This window comes from Chelonoidis abingdonii, chromosome 3 (genome assembly GCF_003597395.2).
Source record: "Chelonoidis abingdonii isolate Lonesome George chromosome 3, CheloAbing_2.0, whole genome shotgun sequence".
In the NCBI taxonomy this organism is placed as follows: domain Eukaryota; kingdom Metazoa; phylum Chordata; order Testudines; family Testudinidae; genus Chelonoidis; species Chelonoidis abingdonii.
The window spans coordinates 57,036,392-57,055,957 of record NC_133771.1 but is presented as its reverse complement, the minus strand read 5'-3'; the positions used below and the strand labels follow the sequence as shown (position 1 = coordinate 57,055,957).

General features: G+C 37.0%; 1 protein-coding gene across 8 annotated transcripts in view; it reads right to left on the bottom strand.

Moving 5' to 3' along the window:
• The window catches only part of ADGRB3 (adhesion G protein-coupled receptor B3), a 643,293-nt gene that overhangs the window by 16,173 nt on the left and 607,554 nt on the right, over positions 1–19,566 (bottom strand). For all 8 annotated transcript variants that reach the window (XM_075063748.1, XM_075063744.1, XM_075063743.1 and 5 more), the window contains 4 exons: positions 15,420–15,515; positions 13,810–13,849; positions 10,885–11,528; positions 1,590–1,625 (listed from right to left, as the gene is read on the bottom strand). In XM_075063748.1, coding sequence (XP_074919849.1) covers positions 1,590–1,625; positions 10,885–11,528; positions 13,810–13,849; positions 15,420–15,515 — 816 coding nt within the window. The remainder of the gene's footprint in view (positions 1–1,589; positions 1,626–10,884; positions 11,529–13,809; positions 13,850–15,419; positions 15,516–19,566) is intronic.

The following is a 19,566-nucleotide window of genomic DNA, read 5'->3' as shown; positions in this document are numbered from 1 at the left end:
CAACAAGTGTTAACTATCTGGGAATTTGAAGGCTATGATAGACTGTTATTAAGATCATGTGAGGGAAAACAAGGCCTGAAACTAAATTGTACTTTTAATGGAACCATATTTAAATAAATTTGAACTGACACTAATTAATGGATTCATTTGTAAATTCTGAGAAATTTCATTCTGTATTCGAACAGTAAGTGCTATAATTTTTGGGAGTACACACTGTATTTTTCATACATAAGACAGAAGTACTCCTTCCTTTAACTGAACAACTCAATTGCGTTAACTATGGAGGCCTGACCAACTTGTCCATAATAATACTCTCTTTCATTGCATGGAGCATTCCTAGTGAAACACTAAAAAGTATGGCATCCAATATATACTGTGCTTTAAGATTTTCAAATGTTAAAGATTTTCATAATTCAAATCATTTTGGTTTGGTTATCTGAACACATAATTTATTGCTTAGAATTTAACACTTTGGTAGCCTAAAACTCTGGAATACACAGTATTATATACTGAATGATTCACAAGATAAGATAATAAAGGAACTGCCATAGTTTTTGTATCAGTAACTGCAGGCCAGATTCTGACTTCTGATTCAAGATATGCTTCAGTGCATGACTAGAAAAATCTACTACCATGGTTGCCCATGTAAATATAGACTATGATTTTTCAAGTCACAATCAATATGTGGATATTACTGGATATTACAATTTGGTCTTAAGTATGTAAGGTTCTATGCAAGCAGTGTGAGAGACTTCACTGGAGAAACACATAATGAATTACATCAAATTATTAATAAGCATGAACAAGACAGTTTTTGCAAAAAAAGAAAAATCCATAAATCATTAATATTCTGCTGATTATAGACTTTGACTATACAGAATAGTCACTTAGAGTAACCATACAAATAAATAGGAAGATAAATACCTTCACCAAAATATTTGTGCCCGTAAATCCTTGCATTAACTTAACAACCAGAGCCTACGTTTCCAACAAGAACTACAGATTTTGTATGTCTCAAATTTTGGGTATCCAACTTGAGACACCCAGGGGGCCTGTTTTCAGAATGTGGTTGCTCACCATCTTTGAAAAGTCAGGCCCCTTTAAGGTGTTTCAACTCAAGTACCGAAAATCACTGACCAGTTTTGAAAATTTAAGTACCAGAAGCTAGAAGAATCCTAAAGAAAACGAGAGATTGGGCTTTCTCATATAGAGAATTTGTGGAAGGAAGCAGACTTGCTGTGAGAACACCGCTTATCAAACAAAAGAGACAAACTTTTTCAAATAGACAATCAGCATCTACAACCAGTGGGGAAATTAGTAGATGTATACAAAGGAAAAAATACGTGGAATTGAAATGGTGGAGAACTTAGAACAGAAGCCATGATGGTTCATTTGTACTATGCGGTGGTTTGATGTTAGACTGTTTTACAAGTAACTTTCACCAACGTAGTTTTAATGAAACTCCCATCATATATTATACAGCACCCATTTAAACCATCATATTAATATCGCCTATATCATGTGGCTTAAACTGAAATTTTTTATTAACTTTATTTTAATAAGCAGGAATAACTTAAATTTAAACTTACTTCAAAGTCAAGGTCCGAATAACGTGATTTTCTTCTCTGTTAAGCATCAGAAAAGGAAAGAAAATAATAGATGCATTAACATGGGGTCTATTCATGCAATCATAGTCATTAGTTTAAATAACACTGGTGTTTCCTTTTGAATATTTATATTAAAGATTTATAAAGAAAGATGTACTTTTTGTTTTAACAATTAAAGATTAAATTGTGATATGATGAACAGTTTGTTAGAAATGAGATAGTTCTTCCTATAGAATAAGACGAAATTGCATTTCACAGGGAGGTCTGCATGTAATCAGGCTCCTCATTCAGTAAGTTGTGTAGCTGGATACCATGATCTTGGCTATATTTATAAGGAGCCTATCACTTTGGGATCATCTTCTCTCTCACCAGATTGATTTCAATATAGTTACTTCAGATTTACACTGGGCTTAGTGACAGAGGAATCAAGCCAATGGCAGCTATATCTTCCATACAAGCTTCAGCTTGTTCTCTCCAAATGAAGTCATCATTGCAAACAACTTCAAATTAGTTTCACATTTATGACAAATATTAGTCCAGGAATCTGAATGTAAAATAAATGATTCTTCAATTGTGATGTATTTACTGTTATACAATACAACAAAATGTCATTTTGTATAGTATCTTTTACCTCCCACATTAACCAGGATATTTAAAGACTAATTGGAAAAAATGTGTCTTAGAACCAATAACAAAACAAAACAAAAAACAACCTAGAACAACAGTGGTAAAAAAAAATCAGAGAGATTATAATCATTCTAAAATGTGCTAATACCTCAAGAGATTTATATACCCCCAAAACACAAAGAGGTCTCTCAAGGACTTGTGGACACTCAGAATATTTAGTATTATGTTTGGCTGTGTGGTCACAAAAGGAAAAAGGCCCATTCGTGAGGTAAACTTTAGAGTAGTTGTCCCTAAAAAGAATAGTTTTAAGATATAATTCAGTAATAAACCTGGTTTTATGATCTGCATGAATGAGGATGCTAAATCAAATATGGTTTAGAGACCTGGTTTGCAAGAAATCATGATTTAGAAAAATGGAGGATTTAAAATCCATTTTGCCTGCAAGTCTGCTCATGGGCTGCAGATGTACTCCGGCATTACCTGTAAGCAGAGATGGGTGATTAGGTTTAAGCACATAACTCTACTGTTCTCTTTAAACGTGAGCAAAACACTGAACCATACTTTACTGCAATCTGATTGGATAGATGTCACAGTCGCAATTCTGCTTTTACATCACATCTCCTTGGCACTGTGACTCAGCAGGCTATTTTGTGTACGTATGTCAAACAAAATTCTTCTGGAGTCCAGCCAGGATGGAACCAGAATTAGGAGATTTATTTTTAACTGTACATTAAAGAATATTAGTTTTGTGCTTTTACTTTATAGTTTTCAGGGCTGCATATGGTGATCAGTCATAGCCTATACCCCTAAAGTCATCAAAGACATGATCTGCTGTCATAGGTGAGAGCCGCAATAGTGTTATGCTTTGAGTTGAAGTCTACTGGAGTTCTGCCAATGACATCAATGGGTAGAAGGTCAGGTCCTATCGGCTATCACACAGGTAACACTGAACAATTTTAATGTTATTTTGGAACTGGCAAATATGTTTAAGGGCCTGATCCAATTTACATTGGGGTGATCAGGAGTCTTTACATTGACTTAAGGAATTTGGATCTTTCCCTAATATGCTATCTCAGAAGCTTTTATTTCTGGATGCCACTATTTCTACTTCCATTTTCTCTGGTTCACATATGTGGTACAGTAAAACCAAAAGAAGCTGCCCATCCACCTCAAGATTACTTGCATGTTTAGGTTCCATAAGTAACCTGACAACCTCAAAAATAGTTTCTTCTTAAATCAACTAAAAGGATGATTTTCCAGGGTGGTATCTCAGTTGGCTAAGGAAGAGAGGTTTGTATATGCACCTTCATGGTCCTATAGATCTAGGCAACCATCTGGCTCATTCAACAAATTAAATTAATGGAAGTCAAAAGCCTAATGAGATGAGGCTAAGGAAAAAAAACCAAAAAAACCCCTCTGGTTGACAATGAATGCATAGCTTGATGAAAGTGGTCCATGGTGGGTCTCTTCTTAGTGTAATTGCATGTATCCACCAGTAAAACTGAGTATCAGTTTACTCAACATAAACTTTACAATGAGAGCCAGAAGGGTTTTCCAGGATCAGTGTTAGCCTCAGCTTTAGGTAGTATCTTTTATTAATGATTTGGAAGAATAAGTAACCTTCACATGAAGCAAAATATGTAGATAATATAAATTCAAATATATTTCAAATAGTGAGCATAGAGAAGTAAAAACAAAGTCCTAGAGAGGTGTAAAAATTACAAAATCAGATTCAATCTAAAATATTGAACACGAAGGCATGTAGCTATTCAATGGCAGGAAGAGAGCTGGGAAACAGGAATGAGGAAAAAAGCCCAGGGGTGATAGCAAACAAAGAGCTGGGTATCAATTTGCAATTCAGTATGCCATCAAAAAAAAGTCAAGGCTGCATATACTGCCCCAAGGAGGTGTAAGTCTCTCTCTATGCAACTCTGGTGATATTGCACCTAGACTACTGCATAAAGCTCTGGGCCAGTCAGTAATAGAAAGATGTCAATACATGGGAAACAATTCAGAAAAGGACAATAAAAACCATTCAGAGGCTAGCAAAAGTGATTTAAAAGGAAAGGGCAAAAAAGCTTATGTACCTTGGCTGAACAGTGGGTGTGGTGGTGGAGTTGGAGTTGGAATACATAATCACAGTTTAGAAGTATTTGGGTGTAATAATGAAAGAAGCTAGTTGGGGAAGAACATGTCTAAGAAGTTATAATTCAGGAATAATGGGGTGAAATTAAGGCAACTTTAGACTGGTTATCCAGAAAGCATTCCCAGTAGTGAAGTTCATTTGACCAGGGAATGATCTCCTAAAGGAAGCAGTGGGATGCCCATCAGTAGAGTACCTGAACATTAGGTCGGGCAAGGTATTGGAGGAAAATACTGCAGAAAATTTTCCTGCATTGAGAGAAGGTGATCTGGTGGGTCTTTTCCATCTCTAATTTCTCTGGCTGTCTGACTTCAGAGATAAAACCCACATCACAGGAAAAAGTCCTTATATTAAAACCAAAGTAAAATTCTGTGGAAAGGAAGTCTGCAGCAGCAATTCACTTTAAATCAGTTGTGTTTTGTACTAATCGTGTATAGCTTCTCTGTATAAAATTCCAGAATAACTTTTAACTCTGTTCATTGGTGGAAAAAAATTGAAAAATGCTGAAAGATAATTTCCACACACCAACATGTACTACTCTGCTGGCACCAGGAAGGCGCTGCTCCCACTAAATGACTAATATAATCCCTCTCCATCTGTGTAAAAAGATGAATTCCCGGTTTGCTCCTTATTCTATTTGCATTATACTGCTACCTGATTAATTACTTAAACTCCTGAAGATATATTATGCAGTGCAAAGTATAATTGAAACCAGAGAGATAATAGTGACAGCTATCTCCATGTTTCCATTAATATAAATCCTTATTATCAGCAGTTAGATAGATCATTAGGGTTGGAAGGGACCTCAAGAGATCATCTAGTCCAACCCACTGCTCAAAGCAGGACCAGTCTCCAAATGGCCCCCTCAAGGATTGAACCCTGGGTTTAGCAGGCCAATGCTCAAACCACTGAGCTAGATAATTCACTCTGAGATTAAACATGACATAAAACATTTTAACCCAAGGGAGGATTCTTTCCCCCTACACAATTAAAGAAAAATCTCTTTTGGCATTTTGGAGATATAAAAGTGCAGCATGAATAGAAGTTCTGATTTTTTAAAATGCTCATTCGTGTTCATGTTAGTGAAAAAAACAGCTTAGCTTCAAATACAAGATTGTACAGCCTATTAGTCTTTAGTGAGTCATCAGGCAGTAATTTTGTGTGAGAAAAAGTGCATAACCACATAAGTGTGGGAATTTTTGAGTGCTGAATGTCTCCTAGCAATTTTAGCACACAACACACTTGCAACACCCACGAGGCCTCAGTTCACAGCTATTTTGATCTACTGGGCATAAGGCTCCTTTTTATAACAGCTCCTACACACACATTTACTGAACAGTCTATAAACACCTGTTTTGGAGCTGCTATGCTCTTCTGGGTAAGGTATAGGCATTTCTTAATTTAGTACATGACTGAAAATATGTATTTTTCTTAAATATCACATGCAGCTAAAATAGGTACATGTAAAACACTGTCTCAAATATATGTTATTCTCTAGAGTGTTGACTAGAATTCCAGTTCAATACACCTTCAATTACTGCCCTCTTATTGCCTGGTTCAACTTCCATCTTTATAAAGGTTACATAAAATGATGTAGTGTCAGTTTTGGAACTGGAGGAACTCAAGATCCATCCAACAAATCAAATAAAGTGGAAGCTATAATAGGCTTAGGCTTTCATTAAGTCTGAGAGTCACAGAACTGGCAAGCAGCACTGCTTCGGCACATGATTGAGAATGGAAGGAGGAAAGAAAGATAAATCTATGTAAGGGTGGTCCTGAAAAACTGATGCAATCTGGGTGCATTTTAAAGCAGAAACTCCCACGATGCTCTTCTCATTCTATTCCCAATTATTGCTTCAGTTCTCATATCATAGGTCAAAAGGACTTGACGCTACCGTATTGCTCCTAAACTGCCTGATGACTGTCTTTGCTTGACAAGAAATGCTGTTTTGGTGGTGTACTTCTATCTCTTTCTTTCCTCTCTTGTTACCACACATGGTTTTAACCTCGTTCTTTAATTTTGATTTCAATGTTGTGTGTCTGCTCCCTTAATTTTAAGCCTCCCCTGAACTTCCCTTTCCCTTTCTGGTGTCTCTGACTTTGCCTTTCCTCTGTCTTCTCTTCTGCCTTTCCATTTATTATTTTCCCCCTTCTTCATGTTGTCAGCTCCTTCACTATCTTTTTAGTTCTCTCATATTTTCCTGTCTGTGATGATGCTCTCCTTCTGAGGCCCCACATCAGATCTTTGACTAAGGAGGTCTGTAAGGAGCTACCCTTTGGGATATGTTAATGCCTCTCATTAATGAGTCAGAAGTGATATTTTAGTGGTATAACCAAGTGCCTCCCACTTATGGCAGTGTGCCTGTCTCTATAGAAATCTCAGATTGGAGAATGAGGGACTAGGACCTGAAAAAGGAATACAGGGGAATGAGAGATTGGAACTGAATTCCAGTCATTTATGTGCCAAAGCACCACACTAGGTCCTCTAGAGGAGAATACTGAAAAGAGAATACGAGAGTTTCTTCCTTGTCTGCCACATTCACTTTTAAATTAGAGTTGCTCCTTCTCTTTGACTGTTTATCCTTCTGTCATCTTCCTGCCTACCAGAGCAGTCTCTCTTTTTCCTTATTAATACAATTTCCTGCATGTTCTCCCTTCATTTTTTTTTTTTTTTAACAACTGTTACTGTCCTTTTTCCTTTTTGGTCTTTTTCTTTCTAAATATCCATTTTTCCCCCTTTTCATTTGAAACAAATCAAGTGCAGTGTTTCTTTCCTTCTCTGTATTCCTCTAAAAGAAGCAGCCACTCCTGCTCCACTAAGATGCTCATGCCAGTTCTCCCTGCATTTTTGGGGAGCCGGTGCTCTTCCCCTTCCATAGATCTACTGCTTTCTCTGCATTTAGACTTCCAATCCTCTCCCTCCCCATTGTGTCAAAGTGGATGGGACTGCACTGCCTCACTTCAAAGTAATTTAGTTTTAATGAGCACAGCACTCTGAGTGTGCACTTTCAAAACAAAAACCATTCCAAAAGAGGACATTCAGAGTGCTTTCTTCATTAAAACCAAAACACTCTGAACTGAAGAAGCACATTAAAAGCCACTTTGATGCCAACTTTACAGCCACTTTACAGCAAACTTCAATCCGTGCATATGAAGAAGGTGCAGGAGATAAGCAAGATGTTAAATTCTTCCCTGTAAGAACCACCATGGTGTACTAGTATGCCCGCCTGTGTCTATAGTAACAGCAATACTGTACGGAGTGTACAGAGTGAAACCTCACTAGATTGTACCTTGGTAATCTGCAAAATCATAGATGTATATGTGTGCCTGGGTAATATTTGTACATAAATATATCACCTGCAAAGAACTATCTAACTAGAGAAGCAGATCTTCTCGATACAATAAAGCATAAGAAAAATACTAACATACAAAAACTGGAAATAAGTCAGTGACACACAGAGACAAAAGCTAGGAAATTCCAGCATGCCTGAATATTACAGCTATCTTCTTAAACTGTCGTCTCCAGACATCATACAATGCAATGCCCAGGTATGACAGAGTATACTAATGACCTCACATCTCAGCCTTAACTTTGAACTGATAGGGATTTTCTGATACAGGTCTCATAACCTTAGTAGCACATAAAAGCAGTTTTTGAAGTGAATTGTTCTAATGGATAAAGCAGATACCCACTGATGTAACTGTGGAACATTTTTGAGATTTGTAAATATAGGAAAATCAGGCATTTTGCAGACTTTGTAAGAGCGTTAGCACAAAAACCCCCTCAATTTTCCAAGTGCGATGAATATTTTATGTGAGGACACGTATACATGTCTGATGTGAGAGACTCGGTCAATGAAGTATGAGATTCTGATTTTTCAGAAATAAAATGGAAATGAGTTTCAGGTGAATTGGTTTTTTTTTGTTTTGTTTTGTGAGAGCACTTAGAGCTAAAGGCCTAAATTTTCTGAAATGTCTCCTATTTCTGCAGGTTTGGTTTTATGCCCACAATAAACTGAGAGAACAAATAATAGCAACTAGGTATACAAACTAGCTGTTTTGGGACACAATGTTCAGCTGGGACCAGTTACACTCATAATTCTTGATAAGTGTCTCAGCAGGTGAAAAACTGCACCCACAAAATCAGAAGTTGGTTTCAGTCCCTCTGAAAATGGGGCCTATGATATCTAATATTATTCCTGTAGCATGGTAAATAATTTGCCAATTATACCATTTCCCTAACTGCTTTATAAACGTTCTTCCCGTTATTATGTGCTCAATAAATACTGATCTTAAATTTTAAAATTTTAGAATTAACATGTCAGAAATCACCCAGTCAACATTTAATATGTAAGTGAAATGCACCTATGATAGAATGACATAGTAAAAACATATTTGCAGAGTGATTACAAAGAAACTATCATGATGCCGAGGATTAAAGTATGGAGATGTGCAGAGGAACACAACTCCCTGTCCTACATTGAATGTAAAAGAAGAGCTCCTCCTTCTCTTTCTGACTTACGGCATCCCCTTCCTCTCTTACTAGTGATAAGGGAACATGACGTGGGAGCCTTAGGAGGAGCCTGATGCCTGTCAGAGAAGTTTCTGTGGCTTCCAGATTTTCCTATGGATGGAGAAGAGAAGCAACAGGTCCTGATGGGAGAAGAAGAGTTTCTCCTTTAGGTATTGTCTATTTGCACTCTTTGTCTAAGAGAAAGGAAAGAAAGATTTCCCCTCTCCCCTCTGAAGGGAAAGATGCATCAATAATACCTGATACAAAGTTTTGCATTGAATCTATCTTCTGAAATGTCTTAAAGTTTTCTAAAATGACGGCAGTGGCACTGGATATTTCAAAAATTTTTGAGGAACGATCTTGCCCCAATCTCTACTTTAATTTGGGCTTACATGAGTAAAGATTCAACAGCCTTGTCAAGTCTAAGCAATGGCATTTGTAGGAATCTGCCTCTACTACTATTCCGTATGTTACACAGACACACACATGCACATTTTTTTCCAGTTGGCTAGGTACCTGCTAGGAGCCATGAACTCCTTTCACATATAGAACTTTGAACTGCAAATGCAACTACAAAGTTGCAAAAGTGTATCAGAATGATCCTGTGTGGTTTTCTTAGTACGAGAGAATACATATATTATAATGACCCTAATCATCACTCTTGATTTCAGTGTAGTTACATAAGCATAAAACTGGAGTAACAGAGTGGTAAATCAGTGTCAGTAACACATCTTACAAGTGAAGTGAAAAACTTTTATAAATTATATAGACCTTTTGGATTCTAAAGACGTAAGCCAACATTCTCACAGACTTCAAAGCATATTTTCAAATGTGGCGCCAGGAACTGGGCCCACAAAACCTGGAATTGTGCATGCATATCGGGTAACTTCATGTCTACCTAACTAATGTATGCATGCAACTGGACGTGTGCAAAATGCAATATTAAGAAGTCCATTTGAAAATGTGTCACAAGATTACCTATATATTTACATGTTAATGAAACTTACAAAAAAAGGCCAATACTTGGCTTACTTGCCAAGCCCAAAATTCATCTTCTTTCTTTTTAATTTATTTAATTAATCTGTGTTTCTCATGCAAGAGTTGTAGATATTATGAACACAATATAAGGAGTGAGGGAAATATTTTGCTTTCAAAGTTCTTGAGAGAAACAAAATTCTGATCTCCAGCCCAAATTCTCTAGTCAACACACTCATAAAAACTACTGACCTCACTGATACTGGTTTTGCATAAATAAAGATTTTTTAAGAACTGAAATATTCGATCCTTAGGTGTTAAATAAACAAGCAAATAGTTTTCACATGCAATTTTCTATAATGTTTAAATCCTACAGACAGATTCCAGTAATGATTTCCAGAACAATTTAATAGCCAGAATTACAGCTGAGAAAAGTGTGCAAGAAATTCAATTGTTGTGTACCTGCACCTGCTGCACAATGCAAATTCTACACATGTTGGCACAAACAGGGACTTGTACATGCAAATTAGGTCACTTCATGGAATGCTACTTAAGAGAGTTACTCTGATTTACATTAGGGTAGAATCAGGCCCACTGTCCGTCAGTAATTGCTGGTAAAGAATTATGCACATTTAATGAAGTAAATAAATAATGAATAATGTACATTCTTTGAGGATGCAAGTAAGTTAAGTGATAAAAATGTTATCCTGTAGAATTCATTGTGCAGGTCAGGACATTTGTGGTAAGGCAGTTGGAATTTTGAAGCTCCAAGATTGTATCATTCCATCCTGAAGGCGCTAAAATTTTACTTTGATTTTTATTCCAATTCTAAACATTGTCAGTAATGTTTTATAGGAATAGAATAAGCAAAGCATGATTCCAAACAGTAATTTAATCTTAATTAAGACATTAGCTGTACCCTCAAACATAAACACTGGTTGCAGTCAAGGAGCCATGACTTATTATGTTGCCATATAATTAGAACAACAGAACATGTAATTTCCTTATGCATCACTGACCTCTAAAGAACTCATTGATATTGTGGATCCAGTTTCGCTTCTTGCTAATCCTGCATTGTCATCCAACTCGGAGGCTATGAAGTTCTTTACTGCTGTGCGGGGCTCAAAGGGTAAATTCTGCATATGTTCCTGGGTGGGAAGGTGCTGATCTAAATTGATATTGAATTGGTCCATTACAGAGGGATTCATGTTGAATTCCGGATTAACTTTATAGTGCAACAGCCTTTCATGAGGCAAGGTATCCATGCCTATATTCAATTTGCTCTCGTCTTTCAACGATTGCTGGGTGTTTACTGAACCTCTGGGCATGACAATATAGTCACTTTCCATCATCCGTTCTTGAGGATTGACTATGTCCATATCTGCACCTCTCAAGTTATCATCAGTGCATAAATACACAGTCCGTCGCAACTCACTGTTGTCTTTTTTCAAACACTGATTCGCCAGCTCACTCATGCTTATAGGCATGTGGAGGCCTGCGGGCTGCTGAATGATGACTTTAGAAATGATGCTTCCAGGCAATGTTGAATAGCTCATACCTTCAGGGTTTGCTCCTTTCTCTTCTTCATCATCATTTAGTGAAATCCTAGAAAGTGTTCCTGTTATTGTAGCTGCTCTGCATGGTCCAATATCCTTATGTAGAACTGTGAATTACAGAACAGGATTCTCATAACAAGGAGTTATCTTTGCTGTTGCTTATTTTACATTGTCATGTTTTTATTTACCTATGTTCCTTTCACCAGTGTATTTCCTTATATTTTTTTCTATCCATTTAATAACTTTGCTTTATTTCATAAACATTAGTTTGAATGGGCTTTTGTTTAATCAGTTTCTTTTAATCTACAGTATATAGCTGACTTAGATCTCTCCCTAAGCCTTAGATCATTTATATAAATTAAAAACAGCCCTTTATCTATTTCTATATTCTGTGATAGACCTTAGGTAACCTACAGCCTAAGCAGAAGCTTATCATGTGGAACTTGATTAAGGGCTTCCAAAAAACCCCAATACACTATGACATCTGCACGGCCCTTATCAACTCTGTGTAACCTCTTGGAAAACATCAGACAGATTGTGCAGCTAGATCTTTTCATCAATCCATCCTAATGATCTCCTTAACTGTGTACATGTCTTCCCCTGACTTTACTCCTAAATGTTCTTTTCTGCTGAATTTTGTAACTCTCCTGTATTAAATTCATCTCTGAATACATGCAGCATTTGGTCAAACTAGGCAAAGAAGCTTATTTATATGAAATAAACATGCTTTGATACTCTTGAAAAATCTATAGATTTATATAAACATGGCTAATAAAACAGTCATTCACCACTTTTAGTGATGGTCTCTCCATTCAAAGAAGAAAAGAAAGCTTTGTTTCAGGACTTGAAGGAAAATGAGCGGCAAAATAAGAAAGATAAATTTAAAATATCCAACTGGCACGAATCTTTGACTCTAGCACAAGTATAGCATTTCCCCCCATTTAAAGTAATGGATTTAAACACGATAGTGCTAGCATGTGCAGCACGTGCAGCAAAATTAAGATTTTGTGAGTTAGACAATAAGAGGTACAGAAATACCCATAAATGCATTTACTCCCTTTCCTGTGTCCTGAAATTCATGGTGGCTCTAATATAACAGTGTGTATCAGTACACTGATATACAATCGTAATCAGCTCACCAACACAGCCCCCTGTGTTAAATCATACATGATTGTCTGTAATTTTTCAAGAATTATTTGCCCTAAAGCAAGGAAATGTAAGTGAGAAATTGGGGCATTTCAATTACCCAATAGCATTACTTAGCAAAAATGAAGAAAAAAAGAAAAAGGGAAAAAACTCATTTTAGGAAATGCAAGTGGTTATTAGATTGTTTCTAACCACACGTCATGCCAGCTCACCCAGTCACCTTTCACTAAATCTTTCATTATAGGAAATTGAATTTAAATCACTTAATTTTACATGGTGAAGTCCACTCATGTCTGCATTAAAAGTATCTTTTTTTAAGTGTGTCCTTGACATGACTTTATGTACTCCAAAGCTGATAAAGTGTGCAGCTCATGGATTAAGTCTGAACTTATCCTTCCATTAGGAAGGTAGGAGGAATGTATTTGTTTTTAAATTCCATTGCCTTACTTCTTTCAAAACACACCAGCAGTAATGAACATTAGTTAATAAGGAAGAACTATTACTCTATTGTGACAAAATGCATGGAGGGACTCGAAAGCTTAAATTCCCAATGGGTTATAAAGACCCTTAATTTTTCATCGTATTTTATTTAAACTGCGTTGGCTGAGTAAGTTGCTGAAGACAAGTATTTTTAAATAGCAGAAGCAGACAGAAATGGAGCCAATTAAAGTACAGAGTACTGAAATAGAATAAAAATGTGTACTTATAATGTGAAATTAAAATATATTTTTATTTTTTTGTTGCTGCGCTGCTTAAACTACAGTAAACTTTAGTTAGTTAGATCCAGAGAAAAGACAGGCCCTTTAGATTACATACTGATTGGTTTCGCCATTATATATTATATGCATATTTTCAAATGCGCTATATCTAACAAAAATGTGGTTTGCTAGCTGTATGGCTATTTCATATTTGCATGTTTACTGGGGTGAAAAAAATTCTTGTATGCATGAAGTTGATTTTATCACCAAATCCATTTGTTTGCTAAGATATAAAAATTCCTGTGGGACACTTAACTACCTGAATCCTGTTAAAAGACTCTTACACAATTTGCTTTGATAATGAACTACATTTATCCATATAGCAGCTTGTATTTTGACAATGAAAACAATTAGAAAATATATTTTTCTGTAACCAGGTAAAACCTCATAGTTTTTCTGTTTCTTCCTTTTACTGTACAGTGACACTAGTACACATCTTCTTTGCTTTGTTTTGGTTGACTACATATTGTTTCAGTATCCTTACCTGACCGACAAGCAATGTCCACATCTTTTTCAAAATCTGTCTGTAACAAGAAACAATGAAACAAGACAGCCCTTATTAAATTAAAACCAAACCACAATACCTTTTGCCAACCAGTGCTTCCAAAATGTCCTACTTACAAAATCACAGTCTCTTAAACGTGGTTTCTTGTTGCTGGGAAGGTGGAGTTTATTGTTTTATAACAGCAGAGTAATACAATTTTTCCTAAAGTATAAGTGGGTTGTTTTCAAAGTATGCTGCCTGACCACAATAAAATAAAATAAAATAGATGGAAATATAGTATGGAATTTTAATAAGATGATACAGTATGTAATTTTATATTTATATGGAAGAATAACTTCTACATATCATAGTAGGGTTATTGTCGAAAAAGCTTTTCACAGTGATTGTATAAACAGGAATACAGAAAATAGCCTGCAACACACATTACCATTAATAACTTTTATCAAATTAGTTCACTTTATCTGAAACATTCTTATTAAATTTGGTATTTGTTATATAGCACTCTGTATATCTCTGCTTCTAATGCAACCACAGTAAGTTCTGCAGCTCCCTCCGCCTCCAACCATGAACATAGCTTTTATTCATTTCAAAGTGGGGTAAAGATGCTGCCAGGTTTAAGAATGATGCTTTAACATTTAAGAATCTATAGTCACTCTGTCACAGTGAAAGAAATACTATTTAAGTTGATATAGAGCTTAAATGCATTTCAATTTTCCTTTCTTCATTTCCTCACAGTTTATTTACATGTATCTAATACAAGCAGCAAATTTTCTCTTTTTTCAGAAAGGGTCATTTTATCCTTTTTCCTGACATCTCAACATTGATTTTCCTCTGCTCAAACAGCTCTTTCAAGGGCATTTGCTAAGAGATCCTTGCATCATCTAGGGCCTGCTCCTGTTCTGATTGAAATCAATGGGATAAGTATTTGGCTACTAAACTGCACCTAAGGATATTAGCAAATCCTAATACTTTAGGGTTGCCAACCCTCTAGGTTTGTCCTGGAGTCTCCAGGAATTAAAGATTAATCTTTAACGATTATGTCATGTGATGAAACCTCCAAGAATATGTCCGACCAAAACTGGCAACCCTAACTTTCACTGACTTCTTAACTCTAGCCAGTTCTTTTCCCTGTAGAATGCCCACTACTGTCTCCTCAGTAGAAATAATAGATGCATTTGCTTTGAAGCTGGAGAGGTGGGAAGCCTCTTAAGTCCCCCCAGACTCCAACACTGCTCTGCAAGCAGACACTAGTGGGTACAGAAATTCAGTCTATAGTATGTTTCACACTTCACCACTCATCCTTGAGATTGAAAACATCATCTATACAACACTGTAGTCCCAGCTGCCCACAAAGGCAGAGTCTCAGCTGCTCTTGAACCTTGGTATTCAGAGATTCAGCACATAATAGTGCCACTGAACCAACAAGCTGAACTCTTCTAAGAAATTTCAGGAGCTGAAGTCAGACTTGTACTCAATAACTGTATTAATATTTCATGCACATGCACTTGACATGTACAGCAATATATGGTCATCTTTTTCTTTTGGCTAGGGACACTGAATTAGATGTCTAGGATAAAATAAAATCTCACCATGATTTGAGCATGTCCATTAGGAAAAGAGCTAGAAGAATCTGCATTGATTGGATCTTGGCAGTTTCTTAATCGACATCTAAATGCATCTTGAACCTGTGAAAACAATATCATGCACTGAGTCTTCTGACATTTTTAATACAGCTATAGACAAAATTAAACTGTAAAGTTAGTTTTACTAGATATATCGCAGCCAGTAAATGCACATTTTTAATCTCTGTCATTTCATACTCTTGGTATAACCTAGTGCTGGTACAGAAGTCTGCCAATCTGCCAGACCCAGTTCACAGAATTAAATTTGTCAAGGAACATAATTAATTAGCAGTCAGTGATGAGAGGTTACTTGGCCCCAAACTGTCTTTAGTGGGAATGTTTGGCTCTGCTCTCTCACTCAGTTTGACTGCAGCAGCAGGTCAGAAGGTAGGTTTATAAAAAGTACTTTATTCCCATAGCAAAATAAAATGTATTGTATGCCTGAAAAATGTAAGGGCTTTGAAAGGTGACCCTTAGCAGCTATTTGCATTAAAAGTGAAGTAGTTTCCTAATTAGAGTGGTTGGTTGCACTTTAAAAAAAATCCATTTTGCAGGGTTTTACTGGCTCACATTGTAGTCTCTAGTTTTAAGTATAGGGAATATTTCTTAAACCTCTTGCACCAGTAAAACCTTTCAGAATGGACAAAACTTGTTAAGTGTGAGCACAACGAGTAGGACAGCAGCCTGCTTTGTACTGGACAAAAGTGTAAAATTTTATTATTTATCTCTTCTATAGAACTTGATATAAATTGTCACCACCCATTAATGAGTATTATTCTGTCCAAAAATGACTATATTTCAAGAGTTACTGCTTCAGAAGATTTGATGTAGAAAATTTATAAGAAATTTGACCAAGATCATATGTTTAAGTATATATATTAGCAGAGAACAACTTCTAAGGAAAGCGATGCATAAATAGAAAGTAGAGTCCAAAGGGGTAAAGCAGTTCCTGCTCATTGGCAGTCTAGTGTGAGTACATTTGGCTGCACATATCAGAGATTCAAAATGGAGGAAGCAAGAAAATTCTTGAAATGGGAAAAGATATTTATAAGTGTGGCCTTGGAAACAAAGAACATTTCTTTGAAGTAAGACCCAAATTTTCTTCAGTTTTGCTTATGTGTCTTTTGTATTCACTTGCTACAGACATTCTAGAAAACCAGTTTATAGGGAGGAATATTTGTATTCATAAAAAGAGAATTTAGATTTAATAAATGTTAGTATTTATATTGGAAATCTGATTCTAAGAGTTACCATCTTCCAACTTGGATACAGAAATTTGGCAATGTCACCTGTGTCCCATCTAAACTAACCAATACCATTTCTATGCTGAATATCAAACACTCTCAATGAACTTTTCGTGAGCAGTCTACAGACCATTCATTATCTGTAGAAACTGGTTGATTTAGAATAATCAAATCAGAGAAAATCATAAGCTACTCATGGACATTTTGTTAACAGTAAACAAGGCTAAATTAATCAACTGAAGCTGAACCTAAGGCCTTGCTTTCTGAATGCCATTATTTTAAGCTACAAATTCTTTGATAGCTTGGGTAGGCTTTCCCAGCAGGAAAAAAGAAAAGCAGATGGAAAACTTTGCCTTATCTTTATAATTAGAAACCATTATCTTGAAGTGCTCAACCCTTAAATGAGTTAAAGTGCCTTGCAATATTTAAGTCTAAATGAAAACTGCAGATGGAGGAAGACTAATATAGGGCAGAGAGAAAAGATGTAGTGAATGTGAAAGGTTTGGTGTGATCTTAAGGCACTGAAAATCCCCAAGTGTGAGAGAGTAATTAAAAGTGTGATTGACCTGGATTATGAATCAGACTTTGAGTTCAGGCATTATGTTTGTTGTGGTTTTGCATGCATCTGACACCAATCTGATTTAGCATCTCCAGTTGTTACAAAAGTTAATCCAAATCTTTTTCCTCTTCATCAGCGCTGAAGTCCTACGTCAGACTTTAAATTCTATATTGTAGGGAAATCATTGGTGAACTAAGTTGACAAAATGAGGACCACCGTGAATTTCAGTCAAATCTCAAGGTAACTAAACCCAAATCTATTATTGCTTCAAAACACATTAAGTGACAACTTTCCCTACCCAAAACTCTCGCTTACATGTCCATGGAGGCTCCCCATACCTCATACTCCTATAGATGTCATTAATCTCTCTCCATCAGCAATAAACTGGAGAGTCTTTAGTGATAGATGCATTCTAAAATGTGTCTTAAATGCAAGCAACATCCTATTAGGCTGTTACAGCTGAATGTCTGAGATAACTGTGCCCATCAAAATGATGTAAATTGCAACTTGTAAGCTTGCACCATGAAAATACTATTTTTTTTGTCCTCACCAACCCATCCATCTTCTGTTTAATCATTCAGAGACATATTGGAGACAAAAGTAGCTGAGATGAAGAATTATTGTTGCTAATTAAGAATGCTATAGAGTTTCTGTTTTGCAGAAAGAATTTAGAACCACATCCGCAAAGATTTAGGCACCTAAATTCCAGATTTAGGCATCACTGTGATCCACAAAATTTCTGCTCAGCTGCTAAATCTGTAGGTGCCTAAACTCACTCAGCACCTGCATTTACAGTGTAAAAGTTCCCCAGATGCCTTTGTTTCTGCCTCTGGGCACGTGCACTGCTGCCTCAGGCAGGACCCTGCATGCCTGTCATGCCATAGCCCCAGCACAAGCCTCAAACCAGGAGAAGATAGGTGTCCCCTCACCTATCTTGCCTGTGGGTCTTGATCCAGTGGGTGTGCTCAGAGGATGCCTATCTGCATATAAAATATCCGAAGGGGCAAGGCAGCCCCCCCCATAACCTTTAGCCCATTGGTTAAGGGACTCAGATGGGATGTGGGAAATCCCAGTTCAATTCCCCACTCTCCCTGAGGAGAAGAAATTTGAACAGGGGCTTCCCACCACTGCCTAACCACTGGACTACACAGACAGTTTCACTTTCTATGGCCCAATTATTTATAACAAAGTGAAACAGCTTCAAAAATGGAGTGAGAGAGGCCCTCCTGTGAATATCCCATAGCTCAGTGGTTAAAGCATTCACCTGAGAGGTGGGGAATCCCTGTTAAAATCCATTCTCCTCCTCAGGCAGATGGGAACACTGAACCAGAGTCTCCCACATTCCCCTGGGTGATCCATTGAACCACTGCCTAAAGACTCTGAAGGAAGCCACTGCCTCCCCTTGCTGTTTCGTGTGGAGTTAGGCAGCTGCCTAAGACATTCTCACAAGAAATGGCTATGGTACCTGACTCCAAGAGAGAAGGGGTTCCCAAATGTGGGTTGCAAGAGAGAGAGAGCCTCCCCCGCCCCACCACCACCTGAACGTAGGTCCCTAATTCCCTGAGATGGGCAGGGGCTGAGGGAACTCCTCTGTCATTGGCATCTCCTATTGTGTAGCAGTGGTGGCTCTCTGCCTAGCATGCTAGCTTTTGTGGATCCCATTCTCAGGCACCTATCTCTCCCTGTACGTTGTATGGAGACCCTTGGTGCCTAATGCAGCCTTTGTGGAAAGATAGGCATTGCAATGCTGAGTGTAGCCTAATTCCCTCTGTGGATCCAGCCCTTACAGACTTTAAAGGATTTTGTCAAAGGTTTCCTACTCCACGGTCATAGTACAGGCAAAATTCTCAGACAATGTCACAAACAAAAGGTGGGCTTTTGAAATGCTCATTTGTTTTTCTCCAGCATTCGTTCGGAATTGTTTTGTTGTTTATTTTTTTCTTTCTAACATCAAGCCGTAAGATTGTTTTAGAGCCAGGGAGACTAAGAGAGACAGATGTGATGAATGTGCACGAACCAAGGAAGTGGTTTCCCTAGCAACAGTAACCAATTCAAGACTCTTATAACTTATCCTCTCTCCCTAATCATGCACCTTTTTTCTCTTGCAATATAGAAATGTGGGTTGAGATTTAGACACCAAACATATATTTAATCCGAATGCATTTCAATCAGTAGGAGCAGGGAAAAAGCAGAAAATACACATGGGTTCCTCCCATCACCACCAGCCTTTGGAGTTGTTCAGCATGACTCATATTAGCTTCAGAAGAGGCTGTGTTCTGGCATACTGTCAGGCATGCTGTTCTGGTATTCT